The following is a 23,092-nucleotide window of genomic DNA, read 5'->3' as shown; positions in this document are numbered from 1 at the left end:
TTTGAGACCTTCGGATTTAGATAGATTTGGACCAATACAAAATCTCGACGGCCCTGGCTCAACTCTCCCTTGAAGATCTTTAAAGCGATGGTCACCAACACAGCGTTGGGCTCCCGCTGAAGCACACATGACTAATTATTCCGCACTCCAGATTAGTCCAGTTTACATTTTTTAGAACTTAAAAACTATAACTTCAACCAAATTATAAAGAAGAACTTTCGATTTTTTTTATTTTTATGCAGCTATACAAGACTGGAGACTTGAGGCTGCTGGCAAGCCTAAAAAAGGGCACATAAAATGTTTTTCTTTTTCGCGATAAACGAAAGTATCAAATTAAAATCATAATCTTATTATAATATATAATTGGAAAAATACTACATACACTATTTTAAGAAAATTTATTGATTATATTATTTGTCATGAATTATTTCTTAAATGAAAACTTTTAAGTCGATTTTCTCAAACTGGCGGATTCATGTATTTAGCTTTTATCCAAAAATCGCCTCGATTAAAAATGTATTTTTTAAATCCAAATTATCAAAAAATTTTCAAATAAGAAATAAATTTATTAAATAAATACAAATATATCAGATAAAAAATAAATTAATGGGACAGATTTCAAGAATGACATCTTTAATCTATTTGTTTTTTAGGCATAGCAGCTATTTCGGCAGCAGTAATTCGGGCATCCATTGTAATAAGCAATTCTGAGATGCTAGTTATAATAGAGTTATATTTGGAAAATAGCTGATGAATTTCGCCTGTTAATGTCTTCGATTGTTCGTTCATATTCAGATAGTTCAACGTGATACTGCTCAATTTTTTAGACAATTCTGGTACATCTCGAATGCGATCGGTTTCCAAAACTGGTATTAGTTTTTCCATTTCATTTAGTAGACGAAGATTCTCTCTAATTTCCAATTCCGTAGCTAGTAGAAACTCTAGTTTAGCATCTGTTTGTAATTCACTATCTTCGAAGTGTGGGTCTAAATAGCTGCTCAATTCAGGCAACCTATTAATTAATGCGTTGGCATTTTCACGCCCAGAAAGTGCTGAAGATACGAAAACATTTGCGTTTATGAGGTTTTCAATAACAGGAGTTTCAGGCGATGCACTGCTGGCTGCAGACGTTCTACCAGTGCCATAAATCTGCTTTTCAAGAGAAGTGACTCGCTCCTCCAGAATTTGAATACCGTCCACCATTCTAAAACACAATGCAATAGGGTATTATATATTATGTTTTCTACGGGGTAATATAATCAGACCGATTTCCGTACATGCGTTCTAACTGCGGTAACTGCATCTTTATTGCCCAGCGCAGGCGTTTCGAGCTAGCATTCGACTATTCGCGCATACGCACTTTGATCTTCTATGTCGTTTTCTGCAGCGAGAAAGGAGCAAGTGAGCGCCAGTGTTTCCATGACAATTGTGCACTTGCATGACAACAGCTACAGCAATTGAGAATTGAGATTATATGAATTTTTTGCTACTCGGCAAAAGTTTTCACAAAGTTCCTCAATTTTCCTCAATTTTCACTTGTCATTAAACACTGTAATAAAGGTTCAGTTACCGCAGTCAAAACTCAAGGCGTCTTAAACAGCATTATCGGTTTCCGATTTATTACCCGGTGATGTTTCTTTTGATAAGTCAGTTGAATGATATATAGCTTATAGGCGGCAATGATTGGTTTATAAAAATCTTATTAACATAACGGTAATTCACATATACGTAAGATCGTTAAGAGAGAAAACACTTTTTTCTGGAAATTAGGGGGCTCACACAAACCACGTAATTTCTTCAGGGGGCAGGTTCGAAGATATAAATTCGGAATAAAGAGAACATTCTGGACAAGAATCAATCAATTTTTCATTAAGGCCTGAAATGGACACAAAGCTGTTGGTGGATTCCAGACTATCGAGGAGAAGGATGAAATTATGTTGAGTTTATATTAATGTAATAATGATTTACAAGAAGGGGAGTAAGTCCGACTGAATGGACTTTCGAAGTGGGCTAAGGATGAGGGACAATGGATATCTCCCCGAGAACCAGGCGTGTTCAGAAATTGCTCAAAAGATATGTATATATCCTTTGAAAAAAATTACTCAAAATGGGTACATTAAACATGTTTTGATCTGGATAAAATTGGTGGTAGTTAGGTTTTTGGGTTTAGTGATTTTAAATATGATGTTAGATTTTCAACAGTCAAATGGCAATATTATTCAAATAGAATATTATTCAAAATATTCAGATATTGATAAAATTGGTGATACTTTGGTTTTTGGGATCGCTGAATCGAAATCTGATGCTTAATTTGAAAAATTCAAAATCACCGATCCAATATGGCTTACCAAAATTATTAAAAATGTTAAGAACTTGATCGGATTGTTAACATTCACGTTTTTAGGGACTTTAAAATAAAATCTCATGTTAGGCAGTTGGAACTTTAACGACTTCAAAAACATAAATATGGATAATCCGATAAAGTTGTAAACATTTTTGATAATCTTATCAAGATCCAAAAATTTGTAATAATTCATTTCCAACATGTTGAAACCGCTATTTTGAATTTCGACAATCCTAAATCAGATTTAAATTCAGCGACCCTAGAAACCTAAGAATCATTTATTTCAAGGAGGTCGACACAAATTTTAATAATTCAGATCTGCTATATTGGACCCGAAATTTAAAAATTTAAAAATCCAACATCAGATTTCAAAAATCAGCAAAACGAAAAGCCTAAGTAGCACCAATTTCATCAAGATTCTTTTCAATGGTAGTTACTAACTGCCTAAGAAAATCTTCTAATCAATATCTATCCATTCACGGATTCAAGAGGGAAAAACTTCAAAAAAAAATAGTTATAATTTGGCATTAAGAAATAAAAGGGATCACTTTATTTTGTATCGTTTTAACGAGTTACACATGATTTCACACAAGTTACACATATATGCGAGATTTTTATTGAACGACTTTGGTGTACTTAGGTGCATGAGCTTATCATGACCTACGTGGTGCTCGAATGCACACTAACTTTTCATAGAAGATGGTCAAACAAGTATACACACACTCTTGCATACACAAACTGATTGCGAATAAATACACTTAACATTACTCACATTTACATATTTCCATACATTCCAAACAAAGATCCTAAGATTTTTAATAGTTTATGTGCGCCATATTGGATCTGCCATTTTGAATTGTGAAAAACCAAGATTAAATTCGAATCAAGCTCACGACGGCCAGATGTGCGAGGCCCGGTGTTGAGGGGCGCCACAGGGAGAGGAAGAAATTGGGACAGAGGTCCCTTTAAAAACAGGAGAGAAGAGAATAAGAGAGTAAAGTTCTAACGGGAACTATGTGTGAATTATGCCAAGGCAGAGAGTGCAATATTTGTGTGAGAAAGGAGAGCAAGGAAGTGAGGAAATTATAGCGAGAATGAGATGCTGATGCATGGAGAATTATAATAGATTCTGGCTTTATAGAGAGAAGATGATATGTGAATTGTGCGGGAAGGGGATGCAAAATTGAAGCACTACTGCGCTACTGTACAAACTTGAAATAAGGATATAGATATAAGAATCTCTGTAAATAGTTGTAAATAACTGTAAATAGTAATGATAGGATTGTATAAAATATGAAAACGGAGGTATTGTAAGGAATATAAGTCATGTAAACCCTTAGGAGACGCGTTATAAATAATGAGGAAGGACTAGATTCGCCCAATTGTGCTTTTACAAGAACTAGGTTTGCCTGTAGTATTAATTGAACGCTCGAAACATTTGGTGTTGTATGGAAGTATGTGCTTTAAAAAAATCGCTTCTGTTATTGAGTCAACTTTAAGTCAAATCCGATCTTTCAAATACTCAAAAGCTTCCAGGATAAGAAAGGCTAGAGTGATTGAGTCGCGTCTCGGACCCCTTTTCCAAGCCCCCTTGAAATGTACTTTTCAGCGGCTGGCCACAGAAGAGTGACACAGAGGAGAGCTCACAGTTGCAAACTTAGTATTTCGGGTTTTCTCTTAATATTGCAGGTAAAACTGGTTCTTTCAAAAACACAATTGGGTGAATCTAGTTTTAACTGATATTTTCAGTTAAAAACGAAATAAGATGGAATTTAAACAAATCTTCGGGTTTTTGCAAAAGGACTTGGTTACTTCGCGTTTTTCTTAGTTAAAACTGCTTTTGACCAATTATCGTAGTAATTTCGTCTTTTAACTATTGAAAACTAGTTTAAACTGATTTTAGATATAAATGGTAACCTATTGATTTAAAATAAAAATGCTCAAGTCTCTTCAGAGGAAAAAGGGTAACGAGAAAGCAAGATTAAGTAATTCTTCAAGTTTGGACGAAGAACACACGATAAAACGTCCCTGTAACAAATTTCAGCAACGTAGGGTCAAGGAACCAATTTACCGAGGGCGCGCTAGTTGTCGAGGATCGTCACTTCCTTTTGACGATAAATAGCCAATTTTAATCCATACTGAAATATAAATCGATATTAAAATAATGTAGGAACTCTAAACTATAAACTTTTTTAAAAACTCTACATTTTTAGAAGAGAAATTCATTTAAGGGTGATGGATTAAATCATTGATTTAATTCTAATTAATTAAATTAATTATTAATTTTAATTCTAAATCTAAAAGTCGAGGAAATTGTAAATATAAGTCATCAAAATTATAGGATTTTTCATCCTAAAACATAAAACTTGCATAATTTTTAATTGCAGATTTTCAAAATTGAAAACTCTCCAATAAGTACATTTTGAAGATACGTAATTTTGGACATTTTTTATTAGTTCAATTCTGAATATTTACAATTATAAATTCTTTCATTTTAATATTTACTATTTTAACCATTTTGTAATTATTTTTTAAGCAACACAATTACATTTTATCTTTTATCGTTAAAAATTAAACGATTATATACACAATCAGTTAGGTGTTACGTTTAATTACAGATGAATAGTTATTATTATTCTACTCAAATAATTTAATTCATTATATTTTTATTATTATTTTTATATCTTGCCCTTCTACGATTTATTACTTCAATAATTAAATTTTTATTTTCGGCGAATTTATATATGTTTTAATTTAATAATTACGTCTAAAACCATTAATTTCTACATTTACTCCGTTACATCCCTACCGATAGAAATCTCTGAATAATCACAGAAGATTCTCAGGCTCACATAAACTTCAGAGAATATTCTCCGCAGTCAGCCAGGTAGATATTTTCAAAGATCCAGGTTGAAATCTTCTTTTCGAAGTTGAAATAAGAATTTGATAAATAACAAGCAGAGAGGATATCTCAATAGTGTAGCACGGAACATTTCAGAAACGTTCCCTAAGCGTGTAAAATGTCCGCCACTTGGGAACCTTCCCGTAGAACGTTCCAGGAACATTCCACTGGAACGTCCAAAGAATAAATTATCGTTATTGTTATCATTATCAATAAATATATGATAAACCGTAAGTGGTAGGTCAAAATCAATATCAGCAGTTTATAATATAGATACAATATTAGAATGTAGTATATACGGTACTCAAAACGCAAAAATGACATCTATTTTTACCTATCTCTTAAGGTTTACTATATAATTGTTATTAAAAATAACAATAATGGAAGTTTCCACACAGGTCCCAGTGGAACGTTCCTGGAACACGCTCAGGGCACGTTCCTGGAACGTTCCGAAGGTTCCCACGGAACGTTCCAGGTACATTCCCGGAACGTTCCGTGCTACTAGGATTACCAAGGGTCCTTTGTTAAGCTTTCGGATTAAAATTTAGAAATAGATTTTTTAATTTTAAAGGTAACACCCTAAAACATAATAATTCAGAATCTACGGGTTTCGGTTTATTCCGATATCTAACTTTTTTTAGATGTTTAAAATTGGTATGAATATAACGTATCTCGTAAATGGAAGGAAATAGGCCAAAACAGACAACATTTTTTAATTCAACTCCTAAATCATATATTAGTATATAAGTTATAATTAAAATATGTATAATGAAAAAATTCATAATTTAAAAAAAATGTTAATAATTTGAAGAAAAATTTAAAAAGTACGGTGACGGCAACTACTGTAAATGACTTAGACCGCCTGGTATGTAACGAATACAATAGGACCATTATATGACCGTCGCATCACTCTTGAAAGGACCCAAATCTCTCAGACTATCTCTAGAGACGAAATCATTCAAAGCGAGCCCGCAGACAGTCTGAAACGGACCAGGCTATTTCGCCTGAGAATATTCTAAGATTTTCTTTCGGTAGAATTAATACTTTCAAAGATTTCAAAAACCACAAAAACCATTTTATGGACATATAAGTGGGATAAAATTATTATTGTCGCGAAAAAGAAATAAGTTTAAAAAATGTTCCATCCATTATTTTAAACTTAGGAACACATTCGTCGAAACTCCAGGAAATTTATTTATATTTATACCGAAATGTAAAAAACGAAAAAAAATGTATACATAACGCATATCTATAAAAAAGTGAGGTTAGGTTTTCTGAATCTCATTGACTTATTTTTTCGCATTTACTCCTCGAGTCGCAGCAACTTTGAAATTCGAGCACTTCGCAAAAGAACATCACTTATCATAAGTGTAATCAATGTTTGAAAATTAGCACTCAATCTTTCACTCAAAAACTTTTCCTTTATACACTGCTCATTAACTCACCTCAAATCTCACTGAAATTTAATCAAATTAGCAACACACAATCACTGCTAGAAAACACGTTCATGCCGGAAACTGAAGTCATTGTTTTATTTAGTCATTTATAGTTATTTTTTAAAAACTGACAAAACATTAGCCGAAAGAATCGATTTTTTAAAAGGAACATGAGGCGCCCTCATGGTTTGAAACACGTAGTATGAGGTCACGCCCCTTCAAAACTAAAGAAAATAAATGGTCAGTTTGATAAAAACAATCCAAACAATTAATGAACGTTTTTTGAATAAAATGGTTTATTTTTATGAAGTATCAGTATTCCTACGTGTAATTAATTCGGATAATTTAAAAAAATTGATTAGATTTATGATAAGTGATGTTCTTTTGCGAAGTCCTCGAATTTCAAAGTTGCTGCGACTCGATGAGTAAATGCGAAAAAATAAGTCAATAAGATTAAGAAAACCTAACCTCACTTTTTTATAGATATGTGTTATCTATACATATATTTTTTTCGTTTTTCACATTTCGGTATAAATATAAATAAATTTCCTGGAGTTTCGACAAATTTGTACCTAGGTTTATAATAATGCATGGAACATTTTTAAAGATTGTTTCTTTTTCGCGACAATAATAATTTTATCCCACTTATATGTCCATAAAATTGTTTTTGTGGTTTTTGAAATCTTTGAAAGTATTAATTCCACCGAAAGAAAATCTCAGAATATTCTCAAGCGAAATAGCCTGGCGCGTTTCAGACTGTCTGCAGGCTCGCTTTGAATGATTTCGTCTCTAGAGATAGTCTGAGAGATTTGGGTCCTTTCAAGAGTGATGGGACGGTCATTTAATGGTCCTATTGTATTCGTTACATACCGGGCGTTCTAAGTTATTTACAGTAGTGGCCGTCACCGTACCGACTCCCTTTTTAAATTTTTCTTCAAATTATTGACATTTTTTTTTAAATTATGAATTTTTTCATTATACATGTTTTAATTATAACTTATATACTAATATATGATTTAGGAGTTGATTTAAAAAATGTTTTCTGTTTTGGCCTATTTCATTCCATTTACGAGATACGTTATATTCATACCAATTTTAAACATCAAAAAAAAAGTTAGCTATCTGAATAAATCGAAACCCGTAGATTCTGAATTATTATGTTTTAGGGTGTTACCTTTAAAATTAAAAAAATCTATTTCTAAATTTCAATCCAAAAGCTTAACAAAGGACCTTTAGTAATCCTAGTAGCACGGAACGTGCCCTGAGCGTGTAAAATGTCCTCCGCTTGAGAACGTTCCAGGAACGTTCCACTGGGGCCTGTGTGAAACCTTCCATTATTGATATTTTCAATAACAATTATCTCGTAAACCGTAAGAGATAGGTAAAAATGGATGTCATTTTTGCGTTTTAAGTACCGTATATACTACATTCTAATATTGTATCTATATTATAAACTGCTGAAATTGATTTTGACCTACCACTTACGGTTTATCGGATATTCATTGATAACGATAACAATAACGATAATTTATTCTTTAGACGTTCCAGTGTAATTTATTCAAAGAATAAATTATCGTTATTGTTATTATTGTCAATTAATATCCGATAAACCGTAAATGATAGGTCAAAATTAATGTCAGTTTATGATATAGATACAATATTACAATGTAGTATATACGGTACTCAAAATGCAAAAATGACATCTATTTTTACCTGTCTATTACAGTTTACGAGATAATTGTTATTAAAAATAACAATAATGGAAGGTATATAGAATTAAAAGTTTATCAGGACAACCGCAGGTAGTCGCCGGGAGCGGATGTTAATCTGAAAAACTACACCCGATCCCAGCGACATCGCGGTAAAATTTCAGCCACAACCACGTCTCACGACCGTAAGATAGGTGGTTACAGTCTGTGACGGAGTCAATACGACGATCCGGCAAAAATCTCGTGCACCCTGAGGACACGGAGCGACCGAAGGACGATTAGTTTCACAAAATACTCCGGGTACAATCGTCGCAGCTACCTTATAAGGTCTCTATACCTCTCTTTCTTTTTATTCTCCTTGGCTATGATGTTTTTATCAGCTGGTGCCAAAAATGCGATAACGAACATGGTTCGCTTCTCGAAGTCAAGAAGAACTATGACAGGTCTCGAGTGTGCATCAGAAACAATTGTCGAGAATATAAAGTTTCAGTATATGCGGCACTTCTCGTTTTCGACAATTGACTCGATTTGCCTAGGAGCATTTAGAGGAGCGATATTAAGGTTAATGCCGTAAGCGTGACAGAGATGGTAATATAAAGTTCCAGTATATGCGGCACTTCTCATTTTCGACAATTGACTCGATTTCCCTACGAGCATTTAGAGGAGCGATTTTAACGTTAATGCCGTATGAGTGACAGAGATGGTAATAAAGCACTCTTTTGTGCCGCATTGTGCCTCTGGATGTAGGTTGTTCCCGCATGAGTTTTATAACAGGAAAGTATGTATACTAAATTCTCGGCGTGTGCATGGCATGCCCTGCAGCTAGCATCGGGAATGTCTTGGCTAAAAATGTGGCTACGGTATGTTAAGGTAGAAATGACACTGTCTTGACATGCCAAAATGAAACCCTCAGAAATCCTGTTGTGAAGACATTCAAGATTCAATATTCCGCGACCACCTTGACGGCGTGAGTTGTAGAGTCGCGGAAAAAAAGACTTTAGATGCATGCTTTTGTTCATGTGTATAACCTTTCGTGTCCCGATATCAAGGGATCTGAGCTCGTTCTTCGTCCATGGTACCACTCCAAATGAATAGAGTACTACCGCGACGGCGGATGAGACGTTTGCATCTGCTTCGGAGAGTATCCTTTATAGATGTCACATCCTGAATGCGGATCTGTGGCACGCCCAGGTATGTATAAGTCTCTCCAGCGCAAAGGTGTCGTATAGCGCTTCTATCGACACCCTCAGGGTCTTCAGGGATGCCATTAAGTTCTCCTCGTTTCAAATAAACCTTGGCACATTTATTTAACCCCAATTCCATTCCTATTTCCTTAGTATATCGGTCGAAAATCCCTAGAGCTAGATGTAGTTGTTCTTTGTTTTTAGCATAGATCTTAAGACCGTCCATGTAAAATACATGAGTGACCTTGTACTTTTGGTCTGCAGGATTGCCGCAGAAGTACCCGTCGGAATGGCGAAGTGCTAGAGATAGTTGTGATAATGTCAGGCAAAAGAGGAGTGGGCTCATGGTGTCGCCCTAAAAGACACCTCTCTTAAAGGTGACCTGGTTAGTTGGCACACTAACAGTATGCTGCATCTTTGCAGGCACATCTATCGATGAGCAGGGTGTCCCGACTTCCCGCCTCGCCTTTCTTTGAGCCGCGTTGTTCATACATTTCTTGCCGCACAAGTTCAATTGCCCGAACAATCCTACCATTTAGAATAGCTGTGAATATCTTATACAGTGTGTTCTGACAAGTGATTGGCCTGAAATTCTTCGGTTCAGCTAAGTTGCCTATTTTCGGCAGGAGCATTGTGCACCCTTCCACCCACCACTCCGGAATTGGCTCTTCCTACTTTAAATATGAGGTGAAAATACGGGCCAAATGCTGATGGCATCACACATCTCCTTGAAGCTATTTATATTATCTGAGTCTTCGTCCTGTCTATGCTGCACTTCGTGGACTTCTATCTAAAATACTTCGACCTTCTCTGGTTTGGGCGGGCGGTCGACAGTAACTGGAGGGTCTTCGAAGAGTCGAGATGGGTCAGAGAGAAACTGTTATTTTCTCTAACTCACCTCTCTCCTCACTCTAGACTTCCCCTTGCGTCAGATAGTATCCGTATTCTCTCAACAATTTGCTGCCTGATGGTCAGCAGATTTGACTTTTAATTGATGCGTTTGTCTTTTATCTTATGATCAACCGTTGGTTTCGCTTTGCGGTTCGCATCGGCTAAAGCTCTCGGTGCATTATACACGCAACAACTGATAATCCAGAGGCCGGATTCATCTGAAAAATGTCCACGAAGCTATTCATCCATTTCAGCCAGATCTTTAGGCTTGAGAAAAACCTGGGTGTTGATGTATCTCCGGGTCATAAAGCATCGCTCTTCCTCTATCGGATGCTTGTCCGCGGTTGGTCTTGATGTTGCCGGTACTTTGGCATGGTTTCGCAGACGTTGATGCGAAAGGTGCGATAACTCCGGGTGTTTCTAGTACCATAGAGCATGCAGTCGTGCCATGTAACCCCGTTCAGGTGCCACACTCGCAGCGTAGCACTCTAGCAAGTCGCGATTTAGTTACTCCGGCCACCTAAAGGTCCCGAGATTCAGTCGATCCATCGCATCTAATTCATCTTCATTGGCCGCACTTACTAGAACTATGTTTGGTGTTGTCATTGTTGGTCCCACGGGAAGCTAGGGAAAGGGGTTTGCCCATCCTTGTAGAGCCCCGCGTGCAAAGCTAAGACTGCGTACTCTGAAAGGTCGACCGATATCCCAGAGTCACTGTTCTAGACACCTCACCTAGGTGCCATTCAGCTTTCGTCACGGTTTTCACACCTCCGCTTGGTGGTTTATTCCTTCGGGGCCACCCCAAGACCCCTGGACCCTCTATCCGCAACCCGAGGACACGTTCGGTGGCTGAATGGCACCCGGGTGAGGTGTCTAGAACAGTGAGAATACATAAGGCAAAGCATGAAAGCTGGACCAACTTTTTCACATAAATCGAGCAAGGAGCAGAGGCGGCTAGACTGGATAAGCTTCTTTCTCGAAATCCGGATGCTATTCTCGGCACTCTGAAATTGCCCGGCGGGGGTTAGTCAGTCTGACGGGGATACCTTGGCTCACCTGATCAACGCACATTTTCCGGGCTTTACAAAGTTGAGAGAAGAGGGGACGGCACCTACGAGGAAAACAATGCCGCCTGTAGCCCTTTTGAGCCAGAAGCGGCGGCTAGCTGGTGAGATCATAGGGCCGATATTGTGACTTACTAGGGCTAGTTTGACGTTGGGTTATGTTACGACTATGTTCCGTAGTTTTAATTCCGACAGCAGGCAGAACCGGGTATACTTCACCCAAGGATTTCCATCCAATTAGCCTCACATCTTTCCTACTAAAAACAGTGGAAAGTTTCCTGGACGGCTGGCACTTAGCACAGCCGTTAACCTAATCGAACGACAACTGAAGCAAAAAGGCCTCGCGGTTGGAACCTTTACGGAAATCGAAGGAGTCTTTAACTACCACTCTGGAGAGCTGATCAGGGCGGCTATGATCGCACACGGTGTGCCTATTGCAGTCGTAGAATAAACCTGCCACATGTTGGCCAACAGGATCCTATCTACGACCTAGAACACTACCACCTTATGTGGAACTGTTGACTCGGAATATCCGCAGGGAGGTGTTCTATCACCCCTGCTGTGGTGCCTGGTAGTGGATAAACTGCTTCGTCTGCTCACGAGTCAGGCCCACCATGCTGAAGGCTATGCGGACGATATACCGGTTATCGTGCGCGGCCAGCATCTGGATGCGCTCTCCGGAGTAATGCAGCAAGCACTAAGAATAGTAGATTCATGGTGTAAAAAGACTGGACTATCAGTAAATCCAGATAAGGCGGATGCAATTGTATTCACTAGAAGGTACAAGTGGGGAACTAACCTATGCGGCGGTGGTCTGGTGAAGCAGGGTCGAACTGTCTACTGTGAAGTCTCGACTAAAAAGGATCAGGGCACTGATTCTAAAAGGCATCACTGGTGCTTCGCAGTCGACACCCACAATGGATCTGGGGACACTAATAGGTTTGGAGCCCCTCCATCTCACCATTAAGGCCGTAGCTGCGAAGGCGACCTGGATATTAAATATGGTGAAAGATAGCAGTATCTCGACAGTAGTGCGGATACCAATCAATATTGAGAGGAGGCCGAGACTGAGCATGCTCAGGGACAAAATTTCCACTCGTCGCTAATTCTTCAGCAAGAAGTATCGAGTAGCCTATACACTAAAGAGGAATGGCTTAACGGTGAGGGACACCTGCCCAGTGATGAAGACAACTGATTTACAGATGACTCCAGGAACAATGAGAACGCAGGTGCCGGTGTATATCATAGAAGGAATGGATTGTGCTTCACAATTGCGATGGGGTCCTACGCGACAGTTCTAAAAATTGAGATTATGGCCATCCTCCAGTACGCCTGCAAGGCAAAGGAGTATGGCAATAAAAGAAACATTCGTATCTGCTCAGACAGCGGGGCTGCTACTATGGCCCTGAATGGAACAACGACCACGTCGCTACTAGTTTGGGAGTGCTTTGAGACACTGAATAAGCTAGCGACAGACAACCAAATCACTCTGCTGTGGATCCCTGGACACAGCGGTATCAAGGGCAATGAGATATCGGATAAACTAGCAAATCTAGGAGCAAAACGAAATTTTACTGGACATGAGCAAGTTGTAGGCATTTCCAGAAGGTTAGTCACTGAAGATATCAAGTGTTGGCTGACCGAGGATCATCAGAATGAATAGGTTTTAGTCTGACTGCTGAGAGGCTAAATCACTCTTGGGCTCAAAGCTTATCTCTCACCAAGCGAAGTAATTAATCAAGCTCGGGAGGAACGAAATCAAAGTCCTAACAGAAACGTTTATAGGACACGGAAACGACCAATACTACATACATAATATAGGGTCGTGTATTTTACATGGACAATCTTAAGACTTATGCTAAAAACAAAGAGCAACTGTATCTAGCTCTAGGGATTGTCGACCGATATCATCGGTCGACCCCCCTGAACCCGTCGATAGAAGCGCTATACGACACCTTTGCGCTAGAGAGACTTATACATACCTAGGCGTGCCACGAAGCCGAATTCAGGATGTGACATCTATAAAGGATACTCTCCGAAGCAGATACAAACGTCTTATACGGCAGATTTGATCTTCCGAACTGTTGGCGAGGAGCAAAGTATCTGTAACGAACATGCTTGCCGTCCCGGTAGTACTTTATTCATTTGGAGTGCTACCATGGACGAAGGACGAGCTTAGATTCCTTGATATTGGGACACGAAAGGTTATGCACATGAACAAAAACAAGCATCTAAAGTCTTCTGTTCCGGGACTCTACATCTCACGCCGTCACGGTGGTCGCGGAATATGGAATCTTGAACGTCTTTATAATAGGATTATTCGGAGTAGAGCACATAGGGTCGAAAATGGAAGAGACCCTCTTAAGTATTAGGGGAGAGAAAAATGCACGAGACTTTTGCCAGATCGTCGTATTGATTCCGTTACAGACTGTAACGACGTATCTCACAGTCGTGAAACGTGGTTGCGGCTGAAATTTTACCGCGAAATCCTGTGGTTGTCCTGAAACACTATTAATTATATATATATATCTATAATTGTTCATCCGAACACTAATAACATTTTTATTAACCTTGATTATTTCATTTATCTTTCATTTATTCTAAATGGACGAATAGGTATAACCATTAACATCACAAAACTAATAAGCCTACATGAGTGAAGTCAGTAGAAAATGAAATACTTTTAGCATTTACATCACAAACTAATAAATCTACATTAGTGAAGTCGGTAGAAAGTAAGATATCTTTCAATAAATGTCTTACTATAAACGTTAAAAAGTAATGAAACTGTATAAAATGTTTAAATGATAACGTGCTTAATAAGTTATAACTTAAACAATCGTAAATCACAGTCTTCTATCAGTCTTTTTATACATATTGGAATTGGTTAATCGCATGTCACGCCTTTTTTATTGGGTTCACACATCCAATATACCTGCAGCTCGAAAATTTCAATGTTACTTGTCTTATTTCATTAGCATCAGTTGCCTCTAAACAGTTTACAGCCAGTATTTTGTTGTGACCTATCTACCTTCGGACGTTTTTCTTTTTCTTTATCCCGAAGTTTTTGTGGACTGTGAATTAATTCTTTTACAACTATCCCCGCAATTTCTCTTGACAACCAAATTCAACTCATCTTGCACAGATTCGCCATCAGGCGTGGCATTTTTGAAACCCTTTTCTACTGATTGTAAATTACCCTTTAATTTCTTGATTTTGTTTTGTTATTTTTCTACTCTTTCTAAAAGTTATTTTTTTACACAAATATGACAAATTGATCAAATTATGAATTTCCTTTATCCTGATATAATCCTGATGTTCAATTGTTGGTTTTGATACGTAAATTAAATTTTTATTTTTTAAATTTAAGTTTTTGACTCAAAATAGAGGAAAAATAGGCAAAGTTTGCTCGATAAATGAAATAGAGGACCATTTTCGAAATACAGGAAATAGAGGACCGGCTGTGATCCTTGTGAATGTTTTAAATGTATATGTATAATTCTTTACCTGCAAAGCATATACTATCTTATTATTCTTATTAGGGAGCATCCATATATTACGTAACGCAAAAATCGATGTTTTTAGACCCCACACCCCCTTTGTAAAAAAAACATAAAATTTAACCAAATACCTCCACCATATTGGATCCGCCATTTTGTAGTTTACCATTCTAACGTCAGAATTGGAATGAGCGACCCCAACCCCCAGAGGACGTTTTAGGCCAATATAAAAACATTAAATTTAGCCAAATACAGTCGGCATATTGGATCCGCCATTTTGAATTTTACAATTCTGACATCAGAATCGGAATCAGTGACCCCAAAAACCTATATAAAGCTAAAAATAACAATATAAATGAAAAAAACGCGTCTCAAAGGGTTAAAGGAAATAAACGTATAATTATTATTTTGACCAAAAATTGACTAGCATGACGTAAAAAAGAGGGAATTTGAAAAAAATCTCTTAGTACTATGGGGGATGTTTAGGCCTCCATCGACAGCGCCTTTCATCGCGCCGAAGACTCGCGCACCAGTGGTGGTTACAGTCTATAAAGGAATCAATACGACGATCCAGCAAAAGCCTCGTGCACCCTAAGAAAACGAAGCGACCCAAGGACGACCGCCTTCTGCATTTTTCCCGCAAGTGTTCTAGTATATTGTTGACACGCAGGGATGCTTTTTAGGCCATTAAAAGGTGAAAACTTGGCACCTCCAAGAGCGCCGATGATAAGGACGATCAGTTTAACAGAATATTCCGGGTACAATCGTTGCAACTCCCTTATAAGGTTTCGATACCTCTCTTTCTTTTCATTCTCCTTGGTTATGATGTTTTTGTCAGCTGGTGCCGAAAATTCGATAACGAACATGGTTCGCTTCTCGAAGTCAAGAAGAACCATGTCAGGCCTCGAGTGAGCAACAGAAACAATTGTCGAGAATATAAAGTTCCAGTATATGCGGCACTTCCCATTCTCGACAATTGACTCAACTTCCCTAGGAGCATTTAGAGGAGCCATATTAAGGTTAATGCCGTTGGAGTGACAGGGATGGTAATAAAGCACTCTTAGTTCCACATTGTGCCTTCGAATATAGGTCATTCCCGCGTGTGTCGGACAACTAGACAGTATGTGAGCTAAATGCTCGGGGTATGCATGGCACGCTCTGAAGCTATCATCGGAAATGTCTTGACTCAAAATGTGGCGACGATATTTTAAGGTGGAAATGACACCGTCTTGGCATGCAAAAATGAAACCCTCCGTACCAGACTTCAATCCGGGCGATTTAAGGAAAGCAAACGTGAGCTCACAAGACATTGACTGATCATTCACATTTCTGTGAAAAATACCGTGCATCCTCTTATCTAGGAGCTGTTCACGAAAGTTTTTCTCTTGTGCTTTCTTAATCCGGGCTTTCAGGAGTGAGTACTCGAGATAGATAAGACTTGATGCATTTTGCTCACCCCTAATACTGAAAACTTTCGATTCCTCTAGAATCAAACCGAAGGACCTATGACAAAGCCACCGAACGCGTCCTCGGGTTGCGGATAAAGGGTCCCTGTACCAAGGGTTTCTGCTGAATATGGTTACAAAAATAAATAGGCAGTCGCGGACAATTGTCCAGGGGTGGTCCCGAAGGAATTAACCCGCAAGTGGAAGTGTGAAAACCGTGCTGAAACCTGAATGGCACCTGGGTGTGGTGTCCAGAACAATGACTCTGGGATACCGGGCGACCTCTCGGAGTACAAAGTTTTATCCTTGCATGCGGGGCTCTACAAGGATGAACGAACCCCTTTCCCTAGCTTCTCGTGGGAGCAACAATCACAACATCAAACATCGTTGTAGTAAGTGCGGTTCAAAACAACAGAACGCGCAGAGCTCCCGACAATGGGTCGGCTAAAAATGCCGACCACTCTAGAGCTGAGGGAGCCAATGAAAATGGATTCAATGCGATGGATCAGCGGGATCTCGCGACCTTTAGGTGGACGGAGCGACTGAATCACGACTTGCTAGAGTGCTGAGATCCAAGTGTGGCGCGTGAACGGGGTTACATGGCACGGCTGCATGCTCTGTGGTGCGAGAAACACCCGGAGCTATCGCACTTTTCGCAGCAACGTCTGCGAAAACATGCTGACTCCGTAAAAGGGGCTATGTAAGCGGAACGCCTACTCTACCACAGCTAGAACAAGCCGGCAACAAAGAAAGAGAGGCGACACTAAGACCAACCGCGGGCAGGCATGCAATAGATGAAGAGCGATGCTTTACGACCCGGAGAAACATCAACACCAAGGTTTCTCTCAAGCCTAAAGATCTGGCTGAAATGGATGACGAGCTTCGTGGACATTTTTCCGGTGAATCCAACCTCTGGGCTATCAATTATTGTGTGTAAAATGCAGCGAGAGCTTTGGCCGATGCGAAACATAAAACAAAACCAACGGCTGATCATAAGACCAAAAGACGAATGCATCAACTTGTCATAAAGATAGGCTGGGCAAGACAGTACGCGTCCCGCATTCAATGTGTGATTGACTACATCACACCTGGTAGGAATTTTAGCGCCAAGGTTTGAAAGTTCGCGCGCGAACTCCGGGCCCGTTATCACACACTTAACAAGTCAAAGCTGCTGACCATCAGGCAGCATATTGTTGAGAGAATACGTATGCTATCTGACGCTAAGAGAAGTCTAGAGCGGAGGGAGAGGTGGGTCAGAAAAAATCAACAGTTTCTCTCTGACCCATCTCGACTCTTCCAAGACCCTCCAGTTACTGTCGAAAACCAACCCAAACCAGAGGAGGTCGAAGTATTTTGGAGAGAAGTCTACGAAGTTCAGCATAGGCTGGACGAAGACTCAGAAAATATAAATAGCTTCAAGGAGTTATGTGTTGCCCTCATAACACCTGATGAAGAATACCCACCCATGACTACCGAGGAGGTGAAAAAAGTATGAAGAGGGATGAAGAACTATTCCACACCGGGACCAGATTGCATCAAAACCTTCTGGTGAAAAAAGTTTTCTTTAACCCATCAGCATTTGGCCCGTATTTTCACCTCATATTTGAAGTCGGAAGAGCCGATTCCAGAGTGGTTGGTGGAAGGGCGCACAATACTCCTGCCGAAAATAGGCAACTTATCTGACCCGAAGAATTACAGGCCAATAACTTGTCTGAACACACTTTATAAGATATTCACAGCTATCCTAAATGATAGGATTGTTCGGGCAATTGAACCTGTGTGGCAAGAAATGTATGAACAACGAGGCTCAAAGAAAGGCGTAGCCGGATGTCGGAAGAACCTGCTCATCGATAGATGTGTCTGCAAAGATGCAGCATTCTACCAGCGTGACCTATCGATGGCCTGCATTGATTATCGGAAAGCTTTCGATTCGACCTCTCATAGACTTATCATCAGTCTTTTGGAAATCTTAAAGGTTCATCCGCAAATAGTTGGGTGCATAGAGAGATTGATGCCGCTTTGGAAAACCAGATTTCCTATCTCATCTGGCAAAAATCGTGTGACAACTAACAAGGTCACGTTTCAGAGAGGTGTCTTTCAGGGCGACACCATGAGCCCACTCCTCTTTTGCCTTACATTATTGCCACTATCTCTAGCACTTCGCCATTCCGACGGGTACTTGTGCGGCAAACCTGCAGATCGAAAATGCAAGGTCACTCATGTATTTTACATGGACGATCTTAAGATCTATGTTAAAAACAAAGAGCAACTGCATCTAGCTCTGGGGATTGTCGAACGATATACTAAGGAAATTGGAATGGAATTTGGGTTAGAAAAATGCGCCAAGGTTTATTTGAAGCGGGGAAAACTTAATGGCATCCCTGAAGACTCTGAGGGTGTCGATAGAAGCGCTATACGACACCTTTGCGCTGGAGAGACTTATACATACCTGGGCGTGCCACAGATCCGCATTCAGGATGTGACATCTATAAAGGATACTCTCCGAAGCAGATGCAAACGTCTCATCCGGCAGATTTGGTCTTTCGAACTGTCGAGGTGGAACAAAGTATCTGCAACGAAAATGCTTGCCGTCGCGGTAGTACTCTATTCATTTGGAGTGGTACCATGGACGAAGAACGAGCTCAGATCTCGTGATATCGGGACAAGAAAGGTTATGCACATGAACAAAAGCATGCATCTTAAGTCTTCCGTTCCGCGACTGCACATCTCACGCCGTCAAGGGGGTCGCGGAATATTGAGTCTTGAATGTCTTCACAACAGGATTATTCTGAGAACAGCACATAAAGTTGCAAATGGAAGAGAACCTCTTCTTAAAATGGTCAGGAATCACGAAGAAGTGGGCAAAGGAGCATTTCTGTACAAAGCAGAGGAGGAGGCTGCTGAAATACTAGGACTTGACTTCAGTATTAGGGGTGAGCAAAATGCATCAAATCTTGTCAATCTCGAGTACTCACTCCTGAAAGCCCGGATTAAGAAAGCACAAGAGAAAAACTTTCGTGAACAGCTCCTAGATAAGAGGATGCACGGTATCTTCCACAGAAATGTGAAGGATCAGTCAATGTCTTGTGAGCTAACGTTTGCTTTCCTTAAATCGCACGGATTGAAGTCTGGTACAGAGGGTTTCATTTTTGCATGCCAAGACGGTGTCATTTCCACCTTAACATACCGTCGCCACATTTTGAGCCTAGACATTCCCGATGATAGCTACGGCATTCACCTTAATATCGCTCCTCTAAATGTTCCTACGGAAATTAAGTCAATTGTCGAGAATGGGAAGTGCCGCATATACGGGAACTTTATACTCTCTACAATTGTTTCTGTTGCTAACTCGAGGCCTGACATGGTTCTTCTTGACTTCGAGAAGCGAACCATGTTCATTATCGAATTTTCGGCACCAGCTGACAAAAACATCATAGCCAAGGAGAATGAAAAGAAAGAGAGGTATCGAGACCTTATAAGGGAGTTGCAACGATTGTACCCAGAATATTCTGTTAAACTGATCTTCCTTATCATCGGCGCTCTTGGAGGTGCTAAGCTTTCACTTGCTAATGGCCTAAAAGCATCCCTACGTGTCAACAATATGCTAGAACACTTGCGGGAAAAATGCAGAAGGCGGTTGTCCTTGGGTCGCTCCGTGTTCTTAAGGTGCGCGAAGCTTTTGCTGGATCGTCGTATTGATTCCTTTACAGACTGTAACCACCTATCTCACGGTTGTGAGACTTGGTTGTGGCTGAAATTTTACCGCGATTTCGCTGGAAGCGGGTGCAATTTTTCAGATTAGCACCCGCTCCCGGCGAAATCCTGCGATTGTCCTTATGACAATTTTTTAATTATATATATATATATATACATGTGAATTTGTGATATTGATTAGAATGCATCAGGGTTTAAAAGTAAAAATATATGATATTAAGCGTTGATAAAATTTAATAAAACAGTTAATTTGAAAGACGTTTTAAAAATGTCTTTTATTTAATCCTTTGTATTCTACTATGCCTTACTTTTTCCTTTTTTCCAAATATTTTGTCATTCATTGTACTCTTTTTCAAACTTTTATGTCCTACTTTGGCCTCATTTTTCAAATCTTTTTGTCTTACTTTTCGAAAATCAATTATGTTTACCCTGGTCACATCATCCGGACCCGTTAAACTGGGATAAAAAAAGGAAGATTTAGAAAAATAGGTAGACAATTTTATATTTTCATAAATAAACATTAATAAATAAATTTAAATTATTTTCTCTAAATTATTTTATTTCGACATTAATAAATGAAGGCGAGCATATTACATTAAAACATATACAGAAAAATATTAAGCTACAATACAGATGGGATTGAGAAACATAGAATCGAACAGAAAAGTTTAATGTTTTTCAGTGTCTATGCTTCCGGAAAAGTCTGGCTAATTACATCAAAATTTTGGCACAAACAGCCACTTTTCCAGTCATATATATATATACCAAAATAAAATGCGGCTATTTTAACCGGAATTTTGGTACCCATAGTCATGACCATAAACATATAGACCCTAAGCCCACAACGTAAATGGCAACGTGATACGGATGAGGCCAATTTCCACCTGAGATGTTCGTCTTATGATGATGAACGTAAAGATGGGAGGCTTACAAGTCGGTTTGGATGCTTATACCGGCGGCTACATGGCAAAAGTGTCAATTTTGACAGTTAACTAACGTGACTCGGATAAGGTTGAAAATTGGTGTACATGTAGGGGATGACATGAGAAGTAGCACATGCGCATTGCCAGATACTTACCTGGACGCAAAAGTGTTGTCAAGCGGCTTCAAAGTCGTCGGAAATTCAGTTGAAATTGATTTTACCGAAAAAAGTTTCAAACAAAAGTTGGCCCACTCCCAGAGATGCATATTTTCATTATATCATTTTTTGATAAAATTGATAAATTCGGAGAAAACATCGCCCTACCGAAAAGAATCTTCGAGTATATACTAAAAATCTTTAGGTCAAAGAAGCTCAGAGAAATTCTCCATAGGCGCTCAGGTAGATATTTTTAAAGGTCCAGGAAGCTCGTTTAAATGGTCTGAAGACTTTAAAATATCCTTTCCGAAATTGAAATAAGAATACGATCATAAATAACAAGCAGAGAAGCTATCTCAATGGAGTAGCCGACACTCAAGGGTCCTTTGTTAAGCTTTCGGATTAAAATTTAGAAGTAGATTTTTTTAAATTTCATAGTTAACAGCCTAAAACATAATAATTCGGAATCTACGGGTTTCGATGACTTCAGATATCTAACTTTCTTTTTAATGCTTAAATTTGGAATTAATAGAACGTTTCTCGTACATGGAATGATACGCCAAAAAAGACAACATTTTTTAATTCAACTAGAAAATTGTATATCATTATATAAGTTATAATTATAAATAAGTATAATGAGAAAATTCATCAAATAAAAAAAAGTGTTAATAGTTTGAAGAGAAATTTAAAAAGGGAGAGCGGATTAGCCACGAACAACTACTGTAAATAACTCTGCCCGCCCGGTACGTGACGAATACAAAAGGAACATTATACTACCGTCGCACCACTCTTAAAAGGACCACTAAAAGGATCTTGAAAAGGACTCAAATCTCTCGAACTATCTTAGAGACTATTTTGTTTCAAATTTTGTTTATAGGCTCAAATGGGCCAAGCTATTTCGCTAAAGAAAACTCGAGATTTCTTTCGGTAGGGTGGTATTTCTTTAATCGATATTTTCTACAAGTGTATCAATTTTATTTAAAAAAATGATATGATAATGAAAATATGCACCTCTGAGAGTGGGCCAACTTTTGATTGAAGCTTTTTTCAGTAAAGTCAATTTCAAGAAACTTCACTTGAATTTCCGACGACTTTGAAGCCGCCTGCAAACACATTTGGATCCAGGTAAGTGTCTGAGAATGCCCCGATTCTATTTCTAATGTCATCCCCCACATGTACACCAATTTTCAACCTTATCCGAGTCACTTTCGTTAACTGTCGAAATTGACACCCTTGCCAGGTCACCTCAGGTAAAACGCATTCACTCCGACTTGTAAGGCACCCACTTTTACGTTCATCATAAGACGAACATCTCAGATGAAAAATCCTTATCCGTATCACGTTGCCATTTACGTTGTGCGCTTACGGTCTAATAAGTTATTGGGAGGTTTAATGTTCATATGAGATACACAATTTATAAACATGTAGAAAAATATTGACATAAGAAAACGAAGGATAGTCAGAGTTGGAAAGAAGGGATAGTTAATAATTCAGTTATCTTTTTTTAATACTAAGAATAATTATATAGAAGAGAACTGGAAATGTTATGTCGTGCACGCTTACTTGATCTAGTTACCTATAAGAATGGAATTATCAGCTGTTAAATACCACAAGTTTCTGCACCGCAGTTATTAGCCAGGCTCGGTCAACTGTGTAGAGGGAAATGACGAATTTGTAGAACATCGGCACAGGGACTGAGAGGCAGTAAGGGTTGCGAGATTTGTTCTCCTATCCATCACAGATGGCGCAAATTGGTGTAAAAAGCACGTGCGTGAAAAATTAATTTTTTTATCATTTGTTGCTGTCAGTGTTGTCTGGTGCTGTA

General features: G+C 38.8%; 1 protein-coding gene across 3 annotated transcripts; it reads right to left on the bottom strand.

The window, feature by feature from the left end:
- Positions 1–381: 381 nt before the first annotated feature.
- On the bottom strand, positions 382–23,092 carry LOC117175047 (dynactin subunit 3-like). 3 transcript variants are annotated; one of them, XM_033364583.1, is made up of 2 exons: positions 22,831–23,092; positions 382–1,204 (listed from the first exon to the last, which is right to left on the bottom strand). In XM_033364583.1, the coding sequence occupies exon 2, from the start codon at positions 1,201–1,203 to the stop codon at positions 634–636; it is 570 nt and encodes a 189-aa protein (XP_033220474.1). In that variant the 5' UTR covers position 1,204; positions 22,831–23,092; the 3' UTR covers positions 382–633. The 3 variants fall into 3 exon arrangements, with proteins under 3 accessions (XP_033220474.1, XP_033220483.1, XP_033220468.1); XM_033364592.1 differs by having other exon boundaries at positions 22,876–23,092; XM_033364577.1 differs by having other exon boundaries at positions 22,844–23,089.

The sequence above is a fragment of the Belonocnema kinseyi genome, chromosome 1 (assembly GCF_010883055.1).
Source record: "Belonocnema kinseyi isolate 2016_QV_RU_SX_M_011 chromosome 1, B_treatae_v1, whole genome shotgun sequence".
NCBI classification, from domain to species: domain Eukaryota; kingdom Metazoa; phylum Arthropoda; class Insecta; order Hymenoptera; family Cynipidae; genus Belonocnema; species Belonocnema kinseyi.
The sequence above is the reverse complement of the archived record's forward strand: the minus strand, read 5'-3'. Positions and strand labels throughout refer to the sequence as shown.